Source organism: Galeopterus variegatus, unplaced genomic scaffold (genome assembly GCF_000696425.1).
Source record: "Galeopterus variegatus unplaced genomic scaffold, G_variegatus-3.0.2 Scaffold10397, whole genome shotgun sequence".
NCBI classification, from domain to species: Eukaryota; Metazoa; Chordata; class Mammalia; order Dermoptera; family Cynocephalidae; genus Galeopterus; species Galeopterus variegatus.
In genome coordinates this window covers 39,376-63,580 of record NW_007736508.1, presented here as the reverse complement: position 1 = coordinate 63,580, position 24,205 = coordinate 39,376, and the positions used below count along the sequence as shown (strand labels likewise).

At 45.7% G+C, this 24,205-nt stretch overlaps 1 protein-coding gene across 1 annotated transcript; it reads left to right on the top strand.

The window, feature by feature from the left end:
- Positions 1-10,319: 10,319 nt before the first annotated feature.
- LOC103609981 (zinc finger protein 584-like) lies at positions 10,320-19,749 on the top strand. The gene is made up of 3 exons (XM_008594232.1): positions 10,320-10,571; positions 12,271-12,397; positions 18,866-19,749. Exons 1-3 carry the CDS (start codon positions 10,542-10,544, stop codon positions 19,696-19,698), a joined length of 990 nt encoding a protein of 329 aa, XP_008592454.1. The 5' UTR covers positions 10,320-10,541; the 3' UTR covers positions 19,699-19,749.
- The last annotated feature ends 4,456 nt before the right edge of the window (positions 19,750-24,205 follow it).

The window sequence follows — 24,205 nt, the reverse complement described above, 5'->3', positions numbered from 1 at the left end:
TCCAATTCCCACTCCCCCCTCCAGGGTCTGCGTTGAATATCCCGCGGGTCGGGACAAGAGCAAGTGAGCCAACAGAGAAAAAGGCAGAAGCTACAAGGCCTTTTATGATCTAGTCTCAAACGTCACACTCCGTCATCTTCCCAATATGCTAGTGGGGACCCTATATGCTACCATGGGAGGGGACTATGCGAGAGTATGAATACCAGGAGGCAAGACTCATTGGGAGCCATCTAATGTGTAGTCACCAGCAGGGTTCTCTGTTTTCTTTAGCCGAGCAGCTCCCTTGGGCTTGCTGTCTCCTGAGCGGGTCCCATTCAGGCTGAATCCCTGGTAGAGGCAACATGGTCAACATTTCTGTGAGTGCAAGGAAGAGAAAGGGGAGACGAATGACTGTGGCTTCATCCTTGCCCATCTCCAGGCTCCCAGATGTTGAGAGGGGGAAGGAGAAATGGAGATGTGGTTTCTGGTTGGCAGTTGAGTGTGGTGGCATTAGAACAGTTGACTCTTGGGCCGGCCTGTGGCTCACTCGGTAGAGTGCGGTGCTGATAACACCAAGGCCCCGGGTTTGGATCCCACATAGGGATGGCCGGTTCGCTCACTGGCTGAGCGTGGTGCTGACAACACCAAGTCAAGGGTTAAGATCCCCTTACCGGTCATCTTTAAAAAAAAAAAAAAAAAAAAGAACAGTTGACTCTTTCCCAGCCTCCTTGCCCCGTGAAGTGTTGTGGTGGTTGAGAACTGGATTGAGAACCTTCGCTGCAACCATCTGTGATGTTGCCAGATCACCACTGGGAGGGTGCAGTCAGGGTGGCAGCAGGTGGCACAGGTGCCAGGGACTGCTGAATGTGTCAGAGATCAGGGATCTGTGCAGGCACCTGGCTCTGCAGCAGAAGACCCAGCAAGGCCCTTACTCCGTGCTGCCTGGTGCCACGGCAGGGGCCATGGCAGCTTACTTGTTTCCATAGCAGGAGTGAGACTTGTGCCAGGATCTGTCCTGTACTGCAGCCTTGGTGAGCCAGTCCAAGTTACCATCTATGCAGCTGGTCCCCCTGGCTACTGCAACTAGCCACATCCAGTGTGCCAGTGTGCAGTAAAGGGTTGACCCAGCAGGCCAGGGTTGTCCAAACCCTGCACATTCCAAAGAAAGATTTGGCCTTTGACCTGCTCCTGGGACATAATCTCTAAGCCTTCAGAATATCTTACCTGATGAGAATTTCCTTGTGTACCTGGAGCCTTGATTCACACTGGGTAGCTTATGCCAACAATGTGATTTATGGTGGGGATGTTAGACCATCAGTTTGATCTCATTTATGTGATTTATGGTGGGGATGTTAGACCATCAGGAAACTAGAGACTGAGTGACTAAATTCAGTCACGTGGCTGGTGTGTGCCTTTGTGACTCTCTTCCAATAAAAAACCTAGACATGAAGGCCTGGTGAGCTTCCCTGGTTGGTAACACTCCACACATGTTGTCACACATCATTACTGAGAGAATTAAGTGCTGTCCATGTGACTCCACCAGGAGAGGACACCTGGTAACTTGAGCCTGGTCTCTCCTGGACCCTGCCCTCTGTGCCACTTGTTAAGGGACGCCCCAACCCCTACTGACCTTAGCATATGCATTCTGCTTCTGTACAAATCGCTTGCTAAAATAAATGGGGGAATAAAAAGAGTAGCACGGCCAATGCCATTTTAGGCGGCTCTGCCATTTTAGCCTGGAAAGTCCCTATGGGGAATCCAGGGTGGGGAGGGGCTACAGGGCTACCCACAAAATTAGCTTATGTATCGCTGGCTTGCTTGCATTGGCTAGATTGTGTCAGGTGTGAGAAATTCCCGCCTAGCTAAAAGTAAAAGCTGCGACAGGTTTAAACTCGGGGCTGCGCTTCTCGATTGGCCTGCGTAGCCCTGGCTGCCAGAAATAAACATTTTTCCCTTTCCTATCACCCGGTTCTCGTGGGCAAATTTCTTTCACCCATCGGACGTTGGCCATAACACTCTTCCCTTTGCTGGTTTTAATCTGCAATATTTCACTGAAATGGCTACAGTCTGAATGTTTGTGATCCCCCAAAATTTGTAGGTAGAAATCCTAACACTTAAGGTGCTGGTATTAGGAGGTGGGTCCTCTGGAAGGTGATTAAATCATAAAGATGGAGCCCTCATGATCGGAATTAGTGCTCTTACAAGAGAGCTGCCTTGACCCTTCCACCATGTGAGGACACAGCTAAAAGGTGCCATCTATGAACAGGAAGTGGGCCCTCACCAGACCCCAAATTTGCTGGCACCTTGATCTTGGACTTTCCAGCCCCCAGAACAGTGAGAAATAAGTGTTTATTGTTTATAAGCCACCCAGACTATGGTATTTCGTTATAGCAGCCAGAATGGACTAAGACAATAATAAACTGTAGCTATGAGTATAATGGGCTTTCCGAGTTCTTTGAGTCCTTCTATGTTGAGGATTCATAAAGCAAATGTTCCTCACAGGGGCTGGTTTTCCAAAGCCTTGCAGTTTCAAATATTGACCTTGCAAAGGACAGGAAGTTTCCCTCAGGGCATTGAGTCTCTGTTGCAAGATAAGAATCATAACACAGCAAGGCTGCTAGTTCAAAGACAGACAAGTTACTAATTGATATGTAAAGTTACTAAAAAGCTGCTAGAGGGAAAAGGAATATTGGCTAAATCAAGCCTTTGTTAGTGGATCACTTAATTGCCTAACAGAATGTCATCTGACTTGTTTTTACTGAATGTTACCAGCTTCTGTTGTAAAACTTGTTAAACTGTACTTAGCAAAACCCCACCTATGTCTCTTCCTGTAACTTCTTGGTCTAGAAAATAAATGCAGGAAGAGAACCCCAATTTGTGGTTAATTTCCCAATTGGAAGGAATGCCTCTATCTTGAGGGTTCTGGGAGATTAACCCCTTTCTGGGGCTTCTCACTGCTCAAAAGAGAGGGGTTTGACTAATCTTTGGCAGCTCTGTCACCCAGGGGGAAAGAGGTGACAAATCCGTGGGAGGCAAAGCAACACTTCTAGTCAATCATTGAACCTGAGGGTGGTCTTGGGGATCCCCAATAGGCTAAAGCTGCTTCTGGCTGCCCTCCAGGGCTCTGCATGGCCGCCTCCTGCTAGCTGCTGACCCATGGCTCGGAGGGAACACTGGCCATATTCACTTGCAGGCAGAACTGGTGTCCCTGCAGCTCCTGTGTATGGCTGCCCCCACTCTCTCTCCCTCCAGCAAATTCTTTCCGTCCACCTTTGTTTTGCATTCAGTATTTGCTGAGCTCTGATTAAATTCTTCAGCTCTTTACTGGCCAGCCACCAAAAATAAAAAATAAAAATAAATAAATTCTTCAGCTCTGTAACATTTCCCCCCCTTCACAAGCAATGCACATTTTCATATGAAACATGAGTAAGGGGCACAAGGAGCACAGAATAAAGTAATCTGCCTTTTGTGTGAGTTTCCCATAACAGAATGCCAATCCCTACACTTGAGCTGCACTTTTCAAAACAAGCCTCTGCGTGTCCTGACAGCATTTAGCCCAAAGCCAGGCACCCCTGTGCTGGAAGTATCCATCAACTTCAGCATCATTGACAAACACAAAGAATCCCAGCAATACTGCAAAGGGATAAAAGCAAGTGAATTCTTGTTGGGTCTATGTTTGAGACAAAGTGAACTGGAGCAAAACAGCAGGATGGTCTTCCGTTGTGCTGCTCTTACTCACCACGGACAGAAGGCTCCCTCAGCACCCGTGGGATCCAAATGCCAATTCCCTCTTTAAGACATTTTAAAAAACGGTGAACGAGGCCTGTCATCTCTTCAGAATCAAGAGTTGCTTGGATTCCTCTGCGCCATCAAGACTTTATTCTCCTTATAGAAATAAATTTGGAGGTATAAATTATCAGACCAATGAGAGTCAATGTACCTTCCTCTTTGAACTGTTGCAAACTCCTTAATTATATTCATATAATATACCCACATATGGATATTTCCCTTTTGAGTTTACATGTTGGGGTTACTGGGCACAGGTCTGGTTGCCTGCCCCCTTTCAAAAGCAAACCTCTCAAAAGTCAAATGTTAGTGAAAATGGAAGTCAGCTTCTACTCAGGAATGCTGGTGAACTGAGAAGAGATGTTGGGCTAACCCACCTCTCCAGTAATCCTGAAGGAGAATGGCCAGACTGAAGCCATCTCCAAGACTCAGATTAGAGGGGATTAAGGGAACGGAACATAGGAAATGAAATGCAAGAGGGAGGGGGATGTGAGAGACTCTGTTCAAGAAGCCAGGTGCAAGGTCTTGCCAAGACTCCATCTGGTTTCTGTTCCCATCTTTGCTGTTATCTTAGGTCCTGCTGGAGAGATGGAATCAGCACAGCTTTACTAATGTCTTCCTTGGTTCCCCAGGGTTTGGATAGTATGTGAAAGTCTGTAGATTTGCAGCTTCAGGCTGGCTGGAAAACAACTTTTCATTTATGTAAAGAATGCCATCTTGCCCATAACCAAGGTTCAAAATATCAAATAACCATGGGAAAAGAGGGAACTCAGAGAAATTCATGCCAAGAGAAAAACTCTGTTGTTTGGAAAATAGAATAGTATGGTCAGGGCCCTCACCTCAGTCCGGTTGGGTGTGGTTTTAGCCCATCCTTTGTAAGCAAATATTGTGTGTGTGTGTGTGTGTGTGTGTGTGTGTGTGTGTGTGTGGTTACTGAGCATGTGCACCAATCTATCTTTTTAGTTTTGTTACTATTCTTGTGTTCTTCAGAGAAAGAGGGAGAGAGAGAGAGTTTTAGTGAAGCAGGTAGGTGGGCGTCTTACTTGGACATCCGCCCTGAAAAAGCCATGCTTTCCAGCCTATGGCTCCAAGTACCTTTTGGCTGGTTACCTAGCTCATAGACCTGCTTGAAGGGGTCTGGTGACCCAGCCTGGCACATGAAGGGTTTGTGACCCAGTCTGTGAATGGGCTTGAGGGGTCTGTGAGCTCCAGACCCAGCCCTAGCTCAACAATTGGCCCAGTCAGTGCAGGATTACAGACAGGTAAAAGAACCTGACAACTAGCATGATCGAGTAGCTTTACAATTGGCATCACGAACAGGATTAAGAGCGCTATGATTGGTGATGTTGACAGGATTCCAGACATTAGCTGTGGCTCCACATTTGGGGTAGTTGGCAGGTTTACCGGCAGGTACAAGAGCGACAAGAGCCGTAGTGCTATATCTGTCCATTTAAAATCTTTTACAGCCCGTGCGGTTTTAAATCCCAACATGGCTTCAGTCCTACTCACTCCAACAGTGTGTTGCCATGAGGTGAATGTTGGAAATTTGATATTTTGTTACCAAAATCCATGATTATCCGTTATCCATTTAAATGAATTTGAGGTTTCCTTAAAATATTTTTGTAAAAAACCCTTTATTTAGGGCCGGCCCCGTGGCTCACTCGGGAGAGTGCGGTGCTGATAACACCAAGGCCCCGGGTTCGGATCCCATGTAGGGATGGCCGGTTCGCTCACTGGGTGAGCGTGGTGCTGACAACACCAAGTCAAGGGTTAAGATCCTCTTACCGGTCATCTTTAAAAAAATAAATAAATAAGGGCTGACCCCGTGGTGCACTCGGGAGAGTGCGGGGCTGGGAGAGCAGCTACGCTCCCGCCGCAGGTTCAGATCCTATATAGGAATAGCCGGTGAGTTCACTGGCTGAGCACGGTGCGGGCGACACCACACCAAGGGTTGCAATCCCCTTACCGGTCACGAAAAAGACAAAAAATAAATAAATTAAATAAATAAATAAATAAATAAATAAAAATATTCCAGTAGTGGCTGGCTGGTTAGCTCACTTGGTTAGAGTGTGGTGTTGGTAACACCAAGGTCAAGGGTTTGGATCCCCGAACTGGCCAGCTGCCAAAACATAAAATGAATAAATAAAAATAAAAATATTCCAGTAAATATTGAATTAAAAATTGTGATTCATTTCTGATTTTTTCCGTTGTGTATACATGAATTACACATTTATGTGTATCACTTTAGATTATTTTATTTCATTATTTTTATTTCAATTGACACATAATAATTGTACATATTTAGGGGATGCTGTGTGATATTTCTATGCCCATATACAATGTGGAAGAATTAAATCGGGTCAATTGACATCCATCATCTCAAACATTTATCATTTCCTTGTGTTGGGAACTTTCAATAACTTCTCTTTTAGCTAATTGAGAGTATACAATAAATTGTTTTTAATTATGGTCACCCTATAGTACTACAGAACACTAGATCTTATTCCTCCTATCTAGCTGTAACTCTGTAACTTTTTTTGTGTGGATGGCCAGTGCAGGCTATGAACCCTTGACCTTGTTGTTAGGACACCATGTTCTAACCAACTGAGCTAACTGGCTAGCTTCAGCTTTGTAGCTTCTTAATTAGGAATCAGCAAATTTTTTCTGTAAAGAGCCACATAGTGAATATCTTCACCTTTTCAGGCTGTGCACTGTCCACAGTGAAAGCACATTCGAGTGTAAAACAGCCATAGACAATAAATAAATGCATGGGTGTCGCCATGTTCCAATAAAACTTTTTTTATAGACACTAAAATTTGAAGTTCATATAATTTTCTACCACAAAATAGTATTCCTCTTTTGATTTTTTTCAAACACTAGAAAAATGTGAAAACCATTCTCTGCTCAGGAGTGATACAAAAATAGGCAGCAGGCTGCTTTGGCCCACAGGCTGTAGTTTGCAACTTCTGTCTTAAATTACTCATGACTCTTGATTTCCAGGGATAGCCTGTCCCTGAGTGGTTGTGTGTATGTGGTCTGAGAAGCATTCTATGGCTCTTCTGACCCCACTGGCTCTGGGTAGTCCCTCCCCCTGGGGTGCTGACTTGGCTCATCATCAGGGTAGCCCCTCCCCTATCAAGAGGCCAGCACAAAGCTTGAAGCTCCCACCAGTTCTGGACTCCTTCCCAAGAAAGGCAGAATAATGTGGGAGGTAGAATAATGGCTCCCAAAGATATCCATGTCCTCATTCCTAGAACCTGTGAATGTTACCTTACATGGCAAAATAAACTTGGCAGATATGATTAAGTCAAGGGTCTGAAAATGGGGAGATGATTTTGGACTGTCCAGGACTCTAAAAGCAATCACAGTACCTTTTCAGAAAGAGGCAGAAGAGTCAGAGAAAGACATGTGACAATGAAGGCAGAGATTGGAGTGATGCGGCCACAATCCAAGGAATGTTGGCAGCCACCAGAAGGTAGAAGAAGCAAGGAACAGCGTCTCCCCTACAGACCCCAGAGGGAGTATGGCCCTGCCGATGCCTTGATTTTGGACTTCTGGCCTCCACAACTGTGACACTGTAAGTTTCTGTATTAAGCCACCTGAGTTGTAGTACTTTGTTATGGCTGCCCTAGAAAACTAATCCAACACCTTTCCTTCCACTTTTTGGACACTTCACCCTCTTGTCTTTTCTACTCTGACTTCTGCCACTGCCTGTTCCCCATCTCATCTGTCTTCCACCTCTCACTCTTCCTCTCCCTGCTCCTTCTTTTTTTTTTTTTCCTTTTTGTCTTTTTTTCTTGACCAGCAACGGATTGCAACCCTCGGTGTTGCGCCCGCACCTCGCTCAGCCAGTGAGCGCCGGTCTGTATGTGGGATCCGAACCCTCGGCGGGAGCGCCGCCACACTCCCAAGCAGCACACTATAGCAGTGCGCCACCGGGCTGGCCCATCCCCGCTCCTTCTACACTTTAATGCTGATCTACACTTAGTGTGTCATAAGATGTGCATATATTCTTAAATAGTACTTCAACACCTGAGTTGTATTTGGATTTTCCTGGGCCTGAACACACACTTCTACACAGCACTTACAGATTACTAGTAGCCAAGGCTCTGCTGAAACCCAATTAGAGAGGAGTGTGTTGGAGTCTGCTTTTTTTTTTTTTTTAAAAAAAAAGATGACTGGTAAGGGGATCTTAACCCTTGACTTGGTGTTGTCAGCACCACACTCTCCCGAGTGAGCAAACCGGCCATCCCTATATGGGATCCAAACCTGTGGCCTTGGTGTTATCAGCACCGCACTCTCCCGAGTGAGCCACAGGCTGGCCCCTACTTCACCATTATTTATCTGCTTTTAGGTTGTCGTTGTGGAGCAGAAGATGAGGAGATACCTTCTAAGCAGGGTGTTTCTGCAGAAGGAATGTCACAAGTCCTCATAGAAGGTCCTTGTACCTAGAGGACCCGCCCCTGTGACATGTGTGGTCCAGTTCTGCAGGTCATTTTACACTTAGCTGAGCATCAAGAAACAATCCTTGGATAGAAATCATACATAAGTGGATCATGTAGGAGAGGCACCTAGTTCAGTGCAAAACTTTACCAGCAGCCATCCTTCAATACTAATAAATGTTAATAACCCTGACAGCAATGAAGTAATAACACTTATTGAGAATACTAAATTCCAAGCACTGTGCTTTGCACATCATAATTTTTATTTATAGCTCCTAACACTCCCTACGTAAGTCCTACAGATGGTGAACTGGCTAAGGGTATAGACTCCAGAGCTAGACCCTGTAAGTTCACATCCCACCCCAGCAAATAAGGTCTATGCTCTTAGGTAAATAATGTAATCTTTTGGTGCTTCAGTTTCTTTACTATTAAAATGGGGCTGGTATGACACATACTTCCTCAGTGTTTGAGAGGATTGAGGTGATCAGGTAAAGGACCATCGTGCAGTGTTTGCTACTATCTATTTTACAGATGAGGACATCAGGGATTACAGAGGTCCAACCTCCTGCCCCAGGTGACCCCTTCCTCCCAATGCAATTATGCTTGTGGTGTGGATTTGAATTATGCTGGGGGTATAGGACTGTGGTGTGTGCGGAAGAATACTTTACTACTCTTATTTCGTGCCCATTTAGTAAATTATGAACTTATCATACAATTAGCATTTTTAAACATTAAGCAATCAAAATTTCTAAATAATTACTACTGGGGTCAGTGAAAAACTTATAGATTGAACAAACTAATTGTATCCATATTTAAATATTAATTGCATCCCACTCCTAGGAATTTACTCAAGAGAAATGAAAACTTATGCTCACAGACTTGTATACAAATATTCATAGCAACTTTATTCAAAGTAAACATAAAGTGGAAACAACTCCAATATCCATTACCAGGGTGGATGAATACAATGCAGTGCATCCATAAAATGGAATTCTATTAAGCGATCAGAAGTAAACACCATATATGCAACACCACAAAAAAATCTTAGCATGAAGGTAAGGGAAAGAAGCCAGGAAAAAAATGAGAAACTGTAAAATTCCATTTATGTGAATTCTAGAAAATACAAAAATGTAGCTTTTACATTGGCTGCACTTACAAGATGAGCACTCTTGGATGCCAAACAAGTTAGGGCGTGGGGCGATTTTGGACGAAAGGCTTTCCCCCAGTGGCTGCTGGGGGAAATTTTTTCTCTGGTGTGAACTTGCTGCTGACTTCAGAGGTGGGAGATATGACGAAGGCCCATTCCACACATCTTACACACATTGAATTCTGCTCCACTGTGAATTTCTCAGTGGTAAATAAGGGTTGCTTCCCCTTCAGGCCTTTCCCCATCATTCATTTACAGGACGAATCTTCTCCGTCCGTTCTCAATTTCTACAAAAGGGATTGTCGAGGCTCCAGCTGCCAGAGACAGGCACGCACGGAGCAGTGGGAAGAGCCCGGGCCCTAGATCATCCACGCCTCTGCCCACATCCAACTGCTGATCTTCCCCTGACACTTCACCGTCCTGCCGAGGTCCTCCGGCCGTTGGCCCCTAGCTGCTCGTTAAACTCCGGCCAGGGTCGCTTTTCTGAGCCTCTGTCTCCAGCTCTGTTAAATGGAGACTTTGGGGGGCTTCGGCGGAGGCCTCGGAGAAAACCCCTGGCGGGTCTACCTATCATCACGGCCGGGGACACTGGCTCGGGGAAGAACATCAGCCACGGTAACGGAGCGTCACAGGCACAGAGGTTGGACTTGCGCGACTCTTGGCGATCGGGTTCCGCCGCCCAGTGCGGGCAGAACCAAGAGACTCTAAACAAACGTTTGGCGGGAGACGCCGGAAGTCCCGCCCCCGTAGGCGCGGCCCGCCACGGAAAGCCCCTATCTTGAGCAGTCATTGGCCACAGCAGGTACGAAAGCGGCGACTGGACTTCTGGGTAATGTAGTTCTCCTTCGACCGCACGCGCGCGGGCTTGGCTGCAGTCCCTGGAGGTTACACAGGCCTGAAGAGAAGGGGCGGGAGAAGGCCAGGACCCCTCATCATACCTTCGTGGGAGCCGTGATCCCGTGTCACGGGGATGTCCACCGGGGCCTGCTGGGGTCGGGCGCTCTCCTTGCTCTCCGCACCCGCGCGCGATCCTCGGGAGACCCAGAAGCGACGCCCAGGGCACTGTGCCCATTTTACACCGGGGAGACTGAGGCTCGGAGTGAGACTGTCGGCCCTCAGTTGCCCTGCCCAATGAAGGTGTAGGGGGGTCGGCTGAGCCCGCAGGTCCCGCCCTTCCTACAGTCTAGATGGCAGTGGCGCCGACGAACCGTGCGCGGGTGAGTGGACACAGGCCCTCGCCCTTGGGACCCTCATCCACGTGGTTCCTGCGCCCCGTTTGAGGGATGGTTGTTTCCTGGTATTTGTCGGTTTGCCTTCTCTCTGACATTGAGTCTGGGAAGCACTGGGTAATCACTGGCACGGGGAGCTCGTTCTAGATTTCAGGAGGAAGATCCGGAGGTAGGTTTTGGCCATGTCAGTGCGAGATGTCCCAGAGGCTGCAGAATGGCGGCATTGAGTGGGTATGGGGACACAGAGCTTGGGTACTCTGTGGGGTCCCTGGTGAAAACATTCACCCGCTTGGTCGGCAGGTATGAAGGCGGTGTGTGGACGAGAATGCTTTTATGTGTTGGATTCAGGATGGAGACGAACGCCCCAATGATCTGAGGGAGATGCTGGAGGGTGAGGACAAGGTGTCTTGTTTTTGAACCAAGAGGTGGTGGGTGTCACTGAGACTGTCACGGAGAAGTGGACCTATGTCAGGAGGAGGATGAAGAGGGGGTAGTAGCAGGGGAGCCAAAGCTTCTGACGAATGAGTGGACCTCGAATGGAGACTGTGTCGTGGCCATGATGGAGGTAGGGTGTCAGGGGGACCTGGAACTGGGCTTATTCTCCCCTCTGGGGCTTTTCATTCATGGTTGCAGAGTCATTCAGTGGCAGAAGGGGTCACATGGGAGACAGGCAGGGACCCAGGTCCAGGGTGTTGGCCAGTGGGCTGGGCACTGAATATTCCTCAGGTGGACAGAGGAAGGTTGTGACAGGTGAAGGGACAGTCTGTGCAAAGGTAAAGGTGAAGGTGGCCCCAGGGTCTCAGAGATACGTGTGTGTGGTTCTGGGTGGCCTAATGTTGAAGTTAGGAACAGAGCCAGGTGGAGAGGTCTCCATTGCAGGGCTGGGGGATGCCCTTGGCAGTGGGGCCATTAGAGGTGTGAGCAGGATGACATCATGGTTGCTCATGTCAGACACACACGAGACACCATGTGCAGAGTGGTATGTGGGGAGTCCAGGGAGATGCCTCTGGGATTAACTGGTGAGGTTAATCTGGGAAGGGCAGAGTTACGAACATGCTGAATACAAGGAGTTATGTGCCTGGTGGGCGGGAGGGCAAACCAAAAGGCCCTGGGGCCAGGTTCCTGGCGCTAAGGGAGAAAGGTTAGTGTGGGTTTGGTTGCATCTGAGAGGTGGTGATCTGTTAGACACCGGGAATTGCTGGCAGGAAAAAGGGGGGGTGTCTTTGTGCCTGGACCAGAACATAGATAGTGTCCATTTGGTCACTTGCTTGTTGTTTCTGTGGGCTGGATGCCATGTCCAATAGTAACACAAGAAAAGAGGCACCAGTGGTATGGGGACCTTAGTATTCCCACTGAGGTCTGAGGAAGGAGGTAGTATCATGTTCTCTGTGTGTGTGTGTGTGTGTGTGTTGTGGGGTAGGGTTGGGCTTCTGGGGAAATAGGTTATCAACTGAGGTCTGAGGAAGGAGGTAGTATCATGTTCTCTCTGTGTGTGTGTGTGTGTGTGTGTGTGTGTGTGTGTGTGTGTTGTGGGGTAGGGTTGGGCTTCTGGGGAAATAGGTTATCAGTGAAAGATGTGCCAAAACCCTCCCAGGTCAAGAGCCTGGATGTGTCCATCTGTCCATACTTTGTCTGGCTTTCCTGCCCACTCATTGGCCGCACAGATCAGCTGAAACCATCATTGCAGGGTCTGGTGACATTTGAGGACGTGGCTGTGTATTTCTCCCAGGAGGAATGGAGGCTACTTAATGTTACCCAGAGGCACCTGTACCGTGATGTGATGCTGGAGAACTATGAGCTCATTAGTTCACTGGGTAAGTCCCTCATGCCCTCCCCCAGCACACTGACCACCTCTGCCTTTTCCCCATGGAAAGTTCTGTTCATTCCAAAGCTATATCACAGAAGTTGCTTCCTTCCCAGCTTCCCTGCAGCTGGCTTGGGTGCCAGGTCTTTTACAGTGTGCCCAACTGATCCCACCAATCTCAGCCTGTCCCTAGCTTGGTGACCCTCTTGGAGTCATGGGTCTTCTGTGCTATGAAGTTGCCCTCTTCCTCCACAAGTCTTGTGCAGGACCTGCCATATCCTAGGCCAATCTTGATCTCTGATATACCATTTCCACTTAATGTTAGATTGCAGCACATGCCCAACCTGTGGCTGTGTGGATCAGACAACACGCAGTTCATGATGGTCACCTGGTATCCCATGGTTAGGTATTCAGTTGCTACCAAAGGTCCAGTAGCAAGCTAGAAGTTATTTCTCTGTAGAATAGTTATCGTCAGAAGATGGGGTAGACTTGCTCCAAAATCCTAGAGGTCTGTGCTGTAATACTCCTACTGCTGCTTGCCAGAGGCTCCATACAGGATCCTTATTTGCCACAGATATTTCAAATATCATTGAATCTGCTGGATCATAAGGCCCAGGTAGTAGAGCAGCCTATACTGCAGCCTGAACCTGCTTCAGAGCCTTCTCTCTTTCTGGTTCCCTCTCAAAACAGGAAGCCCGATGGCTGACTTGGAAGATGGTTTAAAGTAGTAGATTCAAACATGCTATTTGTTGCCTCCATAATCCAAGTGGTTGTGCCTCTTTTTTGGTGGTAGAATGGTGTGAGGCTTTTGAGCCCCCAAATGCTTCACTGAGATGGCAGGCCCCTGAATTTCTGTAGATTTCATCTCCCACCTCTTGTTTACATATGTCTTACTAAGGTATCTAAAGTACTTGCTACTTCTTGCTTATCAGATCCACTCAGCATAATGTCAGCAATGAAGTGGACCAATGTGATGTTTATGGAATGTCAAGATGATCAAGATTTCTGTGGACTATATTATGGCAGAGAGCAGAATCGATGTAGTCCTGAGGTAACAATGTGAAGGTATAGTGTTGGTCTGGCCAGGTAAAAACAAATGGTTTCTGGTGATCCTTGCAGACTAGTATGGAGAAAAAGGCAATAGATGGTTCAGTAGCTGCGTGCTAAGTGCCAGGGGGTCTGTTAATTTGCTGCAGTGAAGACATTACCTCTGGAATAGCAGCTACAATTGGAGTCACCACTGGATCAAATTTATGATGTTTTGCAGCCATTTTCCAAGATCAATCTGATTTCTGCACAGGCCAAACTAGTGAGTTAAATGGGAATGTGATAAGTACTGCCACCTCTGCTTCTTTGAAATCTTTGATAGTGGCACTAATCTCTGTAGTTCCTGCAGGGATACAACACTGCTTCTGGTTTATTGTCTTGGCAGAGAGTGGAAGCTCCAGAGGCTTCCATATAGCCTTTCTTGCATAATGGCCCTCACTTGATGGGTCACATGGGGATGTAGGGATTCTGCCAGTTACTGAGTATGCTAATTCCAATTATGCACTCAGCAACTGGGGAAATAACCACAGTGTGTGTCTGTGGGCCAACTGGGCCCACTGGGAGTTGGACCTGAAGTAAGAGTCCATCTACTGGGCCGGCCCAGTGGCTCACTCGGGAGAGTGCGGTGCTGATAACACCAAGGCCCCGGGTTCGGATCCCATATAGGGATGGCCGGTTCGCTCACTGGCTGGGCGTGGTGCTGACAACACCAAGTCAAGGGTTAAGATCCCCTTACCGGTCATCTTTTTTAAAAAAAAAAGAGTCCATCTATCAATGGACCATCATAGGCCCCCACTTTCACTACAGGGCCATACTGGTATTTTGGGTCTCAGGAGTTCGTGTCAATTTAGAGTTAGTGTCTAGTAATCCTTCAAAGGTCTGGGCGTATCTTTTTCCCCAACGCATAGTCACTCTAATAATTGGCCGCAGGTCCCTTTAGGGAAGACTTTGAGGAAGATAGATGGTATGTACTTTTGACAATGGTGCAGGTTCTTTCTCAAGTGGACCTGGCTTCTTTGATCAATGTGTTCCACAGCCATGAATGACTTAGGTCTGGAAACTACGTGAGAGGCTGTGTCTCTCTACAGTGGCAAATTAAGTTAGGTTTTTGGCACTAGACATAGAGATTTTTATGATAAATAGATCACGTACTACTCAGGTAGGTTGCCCCTGTTTTTCTGAGGAACATCATAATCGATCAACCACTGCTAAAGACCTCTGCAGGAGCTGGCCGGTTAGCTCACTTGATTAGAGCATGGTGCTCATAACACCAAGATCATGGGTTTGGATCCCTTTACTGGCCAGCCACCAAAAATAAATAAAGACCTCTGCAGGCCAAGGATTTCTGATCCCCTGTATATCCCTGCTGCATTTTACAACACATGTACCCGCCTTGTATTTGGTAGTTAAGTGCTGCCACTTGGCTTCTGCTATTCTGGGATCCCATCATCCCATGGAAATCAGAGATCCCATCTCAATGGCACCATCTCTTAGAGCCATAGCTGGCTTACAAAAGAGCAACCACAGAGATTTTCAAGGCTACGGGTCCTCCTATCACTAATTGATGGAGTTTGGATGTGTCGTCCCCTCCAAAACTCATGTGGAAATTTGATCTCCAATGCGGCAGTGTTGGAAACTGATTGAGTCATGGGGGCAGATCCCTCATGAATGGATTAATGCTCTCCCTGGGGGAGGGGTGATTAATGAGTGAGTTCTCACTCTATTAGTTCCCGTGAGAGCTCGTTGCTTAAAAAGACCCTGGCACCTTCTCTCTCTCTCTCTCTCTCTCTCTCTCTCTCTCGCTTCCTCTTGCCATGTGATCTGCTTGTACCCACCCGCTGCCTGCCACTTTCTGCCATGAGTAGAAGCAGCCTGAGGCCCGTGCCAGATGCAGCGTCCCAGAATCGTAAGCCAAATAAACCTCTCTTCTTTATAAATTACCCAGTCTCGGGTAATTCTGTTATAGCAACACAAAACAGACTAATACGCTAATGTATTTCTCAATTACTTTAGCGAAGGGAGTACCATGAGTCTTCTTGTGGAACATAGTTGGGTGATGGTTTATTTTCTGTCGCTCCTCTAACAAATTGCCACAAACTTAGCGCTTAAAACAACACAAATATAGTATCTTATAGTTCTTTAGGTCAGAAGTCCAACATGGGTCTCACTGGGCTAAAATTGAGGTGTTCTCAGGGCTGCATTCCTTTCTGGAAGCTCTAGGGGAGGATCCATTTCCTTGCTCATTTAGGTTTATAATTCAGTTCCTTGTGGTTTAGGACTAAGGTCTCTATTTCCTTGCTGGCTGTCAGCTGAAGGCTATTCCCAGCTTCTGAAGGCCACCTGCATTCCTTGGTTCAGGGTCCCCTTTCTCCATCTTCAAAGTTAGTAATGGCAGTTTGGGTCCCTCTCATGCTCTGAATCTCCTGCTTTATTTATTTATTTATTTATTTTAAAATTTTATCTCTCTCTAATTCTTCTGTTTTTTGGGGGGGTCATTTTATCTCTCACTAACTCTTCTGCCTGTTCTGCTTTTAAGGGCCCATGTGAAAATACAGTGGGCCCACCCACATAATTTAGGATAATCTCCCTATTTTGAGGTCAGCTGACTAATAGCCCTAATTCCATCTCCAAAATCATTTTCTCCATATAAGAAAACATATTCACAGGATCTAGGGATTAGAGCACAGACATGGTTATTCAGCCTACCATAGAAGTGCAGGTCCCATATCGCGAATCCAGTCCAACAAACCTATCTCTCTAAGCCTTTGGATTTCCTTTTCTACATCATTCCAGGGGAAGTTCTGGAATCTCAGTCTCATTAACTTCAGGGCACCATTGAATCCAGGTTTCAGTTGTTAAGCCACCTTCAGCTTCTTGACTAAAATGGGAAATTTGGAAATAGTAGTAAGTACACCCTTATCAACAAATGCAGCCCAATGTGTTAAATTCCATCCTCCTTGACCTTAGAATCCACTCCTACACATGTTCCCTAACTTATATAATAGCAAAGTCTTGAAATTCCTTCATGTGTAAGCCATCTCCCAATACCCTTATCAACAAATGCAGCCCAATGTGTTAAATTCCATCCTCCTTGACCTTAGAATCCACTCCTACACGTGTTCCCTAACTTATATAATAGCAAAGTCTTGAAATTCCTTCATGTGTAAGCCATCTCCCAAGTCACAGGATGCAACTCCCCCCATGGAGTGAGCTGAGATTTAACCTAGTTACAGGTCTGCAAGCCATAGGGGAAGGTGGGAGTGGGTGTTGTGGAGAATGGGCATCTGCCCCAGGTGAGGTTATCACAGATTTTCAAGCAGAGGAGGGGTAGTCTACTCAGACACTGGAGACCAAGCTACTTCTACTGGTGAGAGAGGCTCAGTGACTTGGGGATTTAAGATTGTCATTTTCCACCAAGGTCAAGGGTTTGGTTCCCCGTACTGGCCAGCTGCCAAAAGAAAAAAAAATTGTCATTTTCTTCTGGGTCCAACCAGATGTTCCCACTTGAGTTTCACTGTCCCATTTTTTATCAATCAATGCCCTAATTTCCACACGAGGAACTTTGACTGTGATTTCAACTGATGTAAATCAGCCACCTGCACAATTGAATTTTGTGTTTGATTTTCAGCAATATCAGCTCTGCAGCTACAAGAAATAAGAGATTCTTTTAGGACTGTCATGGAAGTTCTCTGTTTCTCAGACTGTGGGTTGAGCTGAGAGTTTAGGCACCTGAACTTATTGTATACTTTCTGTAAGTGCTCCAGTGGACTCAGAAGTCCTTTCAGTCATCACTACTGCCATAAAAGTCAAATGCAGGGACCACTTGGGCTCCCAAGACATGGGCACCGGTTGGCACTTGACCACAGTCAGCTACAGGTGATAGCTTGTTTTTTTTTTTTCCTTTTTGTCTTTTTTTTTCGTGACCGGCAACGGATCGCAACCCTCATTGTTGCGCTCGCACCTTGCTCAGCCAGCGGCCGGTCTGTATGTGGGATCTGAACCCTCGGCGGGAGCGCCGCCGTGCTCGCAAGCGGCGCACTGTAGCAGTGCGCCACCGGGCCGGCCCTACAGGTGATAGCTTGTTTAATTGATGCAGCTGCATGCCATGGGTTACTGTCTCTTATTTTCCATTGACAAGGAGTTCAGCATTGTGCATAAGCCCAAAGGCACAATGAAGCCAATCCCCAAGTTTCACCTTTGCAGGCTATTTGCTGGGACCATTCCCAATTTACTGAATTGATAAATTCTGTATTAATTTGGGTCCCCTCAGCAGAGAGAAAGCACACAGTGATTTGAACGGGGAATGTTTAATATAAAGAATTATTAACTAAGCCAGGGGCTTGGAGTCAGTACAGGGGGCTGGGTACTAGAGAAGTGGCATAGATTGCAGGAGACTGCCAAGCAAGCCCATACCAAGTGGTAAGCAAAACCCTTGTTCATCCTACAGTCTCTTTCCAGTGCCCTATACTGACAAAGCTTAACATTATACAAGCTGGCAAAACAATATTTAAAGGATCCAGGTCCATTTTTACAAAGCAAAATGAGTGAATTTGGAGCTGAGAGACAGTAAAGTGATAACCAGCACAACGCCTATGCAGAGCAGTCTAACACTGATCTACTCTACACAGGACATCAGTCATGCACATGTCCCTTCTTACATCATACTTGATTGCCAGCTACTCTGTCACAGTTAGTTGTTTTTTCATGGCACTGGACATGCGCATCTTTACAATGCTTGGGTGTCACCAGCAGCCAAGGCCCTGCTTTACACTTTGCAGAGGAGTGACTTGGAGACCCTGACTCTCCTTCTGTTTTGCCCCCCATCTTTATGTCCTTATTCCTGTTGAGGTCTTCCACATTGTATCTTGCTGGGTGCTGTCATGCAGGGCCAGCCCTTCTATCCAGACACTTCCCCCACAACCTTCTAGTAATCCCATGGAGTCTTTTCAGGGTGTGTCTGACGTGCTGTATTAGTTTGTTTCTGTTTCTTATAATGGAATACCTGAAACTAGGTAACTTGTAAGAAAACAAAATTTATTTCTTACAATTTTGGAGGCTAGGAAGTCCACGGTGCAGGGGCACACCTGGTGAGGGCCTTCTTGGTGGTGATTCTCTATAGCAACGCAGGGCGTCACATGGCAAGGATCATATGAGCAAGAGAGCTAACCTCGTACTTGCTCTCCTTATAAAGCCATCAGAACCACGCCCATGAAGTCCCATTAAATCATCAACCCATTACTCCATGAAGGTATCAATCTATTTAGGAAGGCACAGTCCTTGTGAAGGCCCCACCTTCTACCACCATATTGGGGGTTAGGTTCCCTGATACAAGACCTTAGGGGAACATTCAAACCACAGCACATGCATTGGTGATGAAAGTGCCTCCTCTTCCAACCCAATACTCAGTTGAGTGACATTTCTCTTCTTTAAGGTTGTCTGTGTGGAGTGGAAGATGAAGAGGATCCTCTTGAGCGGGTGAAGAGCAGTAGGGCCCACCCATCAGGACAGCCCTTCATATGTGGGGAATGTGGCAAGGACTTCCAGGCCAGCTTGGGCTTTGTTCAGCAACAGGCCTCCAAGGGCATGGGGAAGCTGCAGAGGAGTATCACGGAGACCTTCCCTCATAGCTCCAGTCTCAGGCAGCACCCAGGAGTCCACACCAAGCAGAAGTCCTTCATGTGCACCAGCTGGGGCAGATCCTTCCTGAAGAGCCCTGCCCTCCTCAACTATCTGAGAACTAACACTGAAGAGAGATCTTATGGATGCTTAACAGGTAGAAATGCCTCCAAGGAGAAATCAACATTTATTACTCAGAGAAAAATTCACACTGGAGGAACAGCCCATATGTGTAAGGAGTGTGGGAAGGCCCTCAGTCTCCCATCTAAATTGTGCACCCATCAGAAAGTTCACACTGAAACAAAACGTTACAAGTGTGGTGAATGTGGGAAAACATTCAGCCACAAATCCACGCTTGTTCAGCACCAGAGGATTCATACAGGGGAAAGGCCTTATGAGTGCAGTGAATGTGGGAAAGCCTTCAGCCTCGCATCTACCCTAATTCGGCATCGAAAAGTTCACACTGGTGAAAGACCTTATAAGTGCACTGAATGTGGGAAATTCTTTAGCCAAAACTCCAACCTCATTCGGCACCAGAGAGCTCACACTGGAGCAAGGCCTTATGAATGCACTGAATGTGGGAAGGCCTACAGCAGAATCTCTTGTCTCAGTCGGCACCAGAAGGTTCACATGAGGGAAAAGCTATAAGAGAAAGTGCCTCCTATATGGGAAAGCCTTCACTGAAATATCCACACTTGTTTTGCACCAGAAATCCCTCAACACAGATTGTGCAGCACATATCTGAGAACCTTTAGCTGCATGTCTAAGCTGTTTAATGCCAGAAATTTCGTAAGAGAAAGTGCCTCCTATATGGGAAAGCCTTCACTGAAATATCCACACTTGTTTTGCACCAGAAATCCCTCAACACAGAAAGGCCTCATGTGCAGCACATATCTGAGAACCTTTAGCTGCATGTCTAAGCTGTTTAATGCCAGAAATTTCACACTAGAAAAAGGCCTTAAGAGTGTAGTGAAGGGCTAACCAGTTAACTCACTTGGGAGAGTGTGGTGCTGATAACACCAAAGTCAAGGGTTCAGATCCCTATACCAGCCAGCTGCCAAAAAAAAAAAAAGAAGAAGAAGAAGAAGCTGGCGCTCTAGCCAGCCCTGTGGCTGCCAGTTGTCTTCAGGACCTGGTCTTTTCTGCCACCCAGGGCCCATCTCCATCAAGAACTGCCTGAGAGGTCAGCTCCAGTACAGAGGTGACAGGCAAGGTTATTGTATCTTTATGTGAAATAACCAGAAAGTAGAAGTGACCAGATCTCTTTTGATGAGGATGGATAAACATCCTGGAAAATCTATATAATGGAATCCCAGTGAGTGTTAAAGTACTGATACAGGGAACCACATGGATGAACTTTAATAGCATTAGGTAAGAGAAGGAAGTCAGGCACAAAAGATGAAATACTTTAAGATTTGCTTTGTTTAAATTCGAGTAAAGGCAATACGACAGTGACAGAAAGCTGGGGCTGGGCCTGGAGAGGGGATTGATTGCCAAGGCCATGATGGAACTTTTTGTGGTGATGAATTTGTTCTAAACTTGATTGTGGTGGTGGTTTACTTGATTGTATATGCTTTTCAAACTCATTGAATTAAACACTTAAAAATTGGTGAACTTTGTTGTATTATGCTTCAATAAAGCTAATTTTTAAAAAAATGAACCAGGCACTTCCAGTTTCCACTTTGACATATAAAGAGCTTGGATGTCATCACTCTGTCCTCACAACAAGGAAGAAGCTGAACAAACTGAAAATCAACACTTAGATTCATCAGAAAATTGAGGTCATAAGGGCCAGCCCATGGCTCACTTGGGAGAGTGTGGTGCTGACAACACCAAGTCAAGGTTTAAGATCCCCTTACCGATAGTCTTTTGAAAAAAAATCATCTTTTGAAAAAAAAAGAAAGAAAATTGAGGTCATAGGGCAAACTACTGCCCCCAGAACTGGAAAGACAGGGAAATGGTAATTTGCTAATTGCCGAAGACTGAGTATGAATTAGCTTGAGAGTTAAAAATGCCTGTGGGCCCAGGTTGGCAGGAGGAGGGGGACATACTCTGTGAGTTTTACCTCCATGAGTCCCACCAGGTTCTCATGGTGAAGATCTGAGAAGAGTTCTCCTTTTACTTCCAGAATGCGAAGAGGAAGTATAATCATTCTGAAATACACCCAGAGCATTCTGTTCTGCATAACAAAAGCCTGCCTCCAAAGGAAATGGTTTTGCCTGATCCTGATTAGGGAAAGGGAAATACTCAACTTCAGTGACCTATAACCTTCCTTTTTTTTTTTTTTTTGCTGCTGGCCAGTACCGGGATCTGAACCCTTGACCTTTGTGTTACCACATTACACTCTAACCAACTGAGCTAACTGGTCAGCCACCTTTTAACCTTCTAGTCTCACCTAATGTGGGGGGAGCTAAGAAGCACTTCTGAAGGTCTCAGCCCAAGGGCACAGGCCCACTAAAAGACAGATCTAATCATAGGCTTATAGGATGTGTAACCTCCATTTGCCTTTACCATCATGTCAACAGGGCTCCTGTTGGCTACAGGGATTACAGCTGAATGAACTGCAAGGCTCAGACTCTATATAATAAAGGAGTTGCTAGGTAAACCCAAATACAACAGGGGAGACAAAAACAAGAACACTAAGGAAATTGAAGCCTCTGACACCTATAGCTACAGCAAACAGTAACACAGCCTAACTCCCAGCCAGATAAACATACAACCTCATTCTAAAGGCCTATTTACCTCAGTTCCTATTACCTGATACCTCATGTCTGGCTTTCAAACAAAAAATTATAAGACAGGCAAAAAGTCAAAAAACAAAACAACTGCTCCCCCTCAGTCTGAAGAGACAAAACAAACATCAGCTAGATTTAGATATGGCAGAGATTCTGGAATAACCAGACAGGAAATTTAAAATAACTGATTAACATACTAAGAGCTCTAGTGGAAAAAGCAAAAAGAAGGAAAGTAAGAAGAATCAAAGAGAAATGTTAGAATTAAAAAACACTAACATAAATATAGAATGTCTTTGGGTGGGCCTGTGGCTCACTCAGGGGAGTCCAATGCTGATAACATCAAGGCCACAGGTTGAGATCCTTTAATTAAAAAAATAATAATTAAATAAATAAATATAGAATGTCTTTGATGAACTCCTCAGTAGGCTGGACAGGACTGAGGAAAGAATAAGTGAATTTAAAGATATGTCAACAGAAACTTCCTAAACTTAAAAGCAAGGAGAAAAAAAAAAGTGGAACAGACTATCTAAGAACTGTGGACAATTACAAAAGGTATAACATAAACATAATGATAATACCAGAAGAAGAGAGAAAGGAACAGAAGAAATATTTGAAGTCACAATGGCTGATAATTTTCCAAAGTTAATGATGGATACCAAATCACAGATCCAGAAAGCTCAAACACCAAGCACAATAAATACTAAAAAGTTTATACCTGGCATATTGTATTCAAACTGCAGAAAACCAGACAGAAAATCTTGAAAGAAGTCAGAGGAAAAGAACATGTTAGAGCTGGCTGGTTGCTCACTTGGCTGGAGCGTGGTGCTGATAACACCAAGGTCAAGGATTTGGATCCTAATACCAGCCAACTGCAAAAAACAAAACCAAAGCACATTACTCCTAGAACAACAGGGATAAGAAATACATTGGGGAAGCTAGCTGGTTAGCTCAGTTGGTTACTTTAGCCTCATAACAGTAACATCATGGGTTCAGATCCCCTTACTGGCCAGCTGCCAGAAAAAGAAATACATTGGATTTCCTTTTAGAAACTATGAGTGCTGAGAGTGTAGTGAAATATTTAAAGGAAGAAAACCATCAGGCTAGAATTCTGTATCCAGTGAAATAATCCTACAAAAGTGGAGAAATAAAGTCAGACATAAAAAGTGAAGGAACTTGTTGCCGTTAGACCTGGCTTGCAAGAAATGTTAAAAGATGTTTTCCAAGAGGGGGAAAATAATACAGGTCAGAAACTCAGATCTAGGGCTGGCCCGTGGCTCATGTGGGAGAGTGCGGTGCTGATAACACCAAGGCCATGGGTTTGGATCCCATATGGGGATGGCTGGTTCACTCACTGGCTGAGCATGGTGCTGACAACACCAAGTCAAGGGTTAAGATCCCCTTACCAGTCATCTTTAAAAAAAAAAAAAAAGAAAAAAAAAAAGAAACTCAGATCTACATGAGGAAAATAAGAGAATTAGAGAAGGAATAAATGAAGGTAAAATAATATATTTTGTTTTTCTTACTCTTAGTTGATCTAACAAATAACTTTGTTCAAAACATTAAAAGCAGGGGGCTGGCCCGTGGCTCACTCGGGAGAGTGCGGTGCTGACAGCACCAAGGCCCCAGGTTCGGATCCCACATAGGGATGGCCGGTTCGCTCACTGGCTGAGCGTGGTGCTGACAACACCAAGTCAAGGGTTAAGATCCCCTTACCGGTCATCTTTAAAAAAAAAAAAAAAAACATTAAAAGCAGGCCAGCCTGGTGGCGCACTGGAGAGTGCACCGCTTGGGAGTGTGGCGGCGCTCCTGCCAAGGGTTCGGATCCCATATGGTGACCGGTTCCGCTCACTGGCTGAGCGCGGTGCGGGCGCAACACCGAGGGTTGCGATCCGTTACCGGTCAGTAAAAAAAGACAAAAAGGAAAAAAAAAAAAACAACATTAAAAGCAAAAATATATCAGGTGATGACTGCCTACAGATAAGTGAAATGAATGACATCAGTGGTAGAAGGGACAGGAGGGAGGAATTGGTAATACTTTGTTATAAGGTATTTGTACTACCTGTGAAGCAGTATAGTGTTATTTGAAAATGGACTTAGATTAGTTGTAAGTGTATATTACAACTGTTATTATTTTTTTATTATTAACTGTATTTTTTTTCTTTTCTTTTCTCTTTTTTTGTTTTTTTTAAATTTTTTTGTTTTGTTTTGTTTTGTTTTTCTTTTTTCTATTTTTATTCTTTTTTATTAACTGTATTTTATTATTTTTAGGAAAACCAGTAAAAAATTTTTTAAAAGATATGTAATTCGGGCCGGCCCGGTGGTGCACTGGATAAGTGCGCCACTTGGGAAGTGCGGCGGCGCTCCCGCCCGAGGGTTCGGATCCCACATACAGACCGGTTCCCACTCACTGGCTGAGTGAG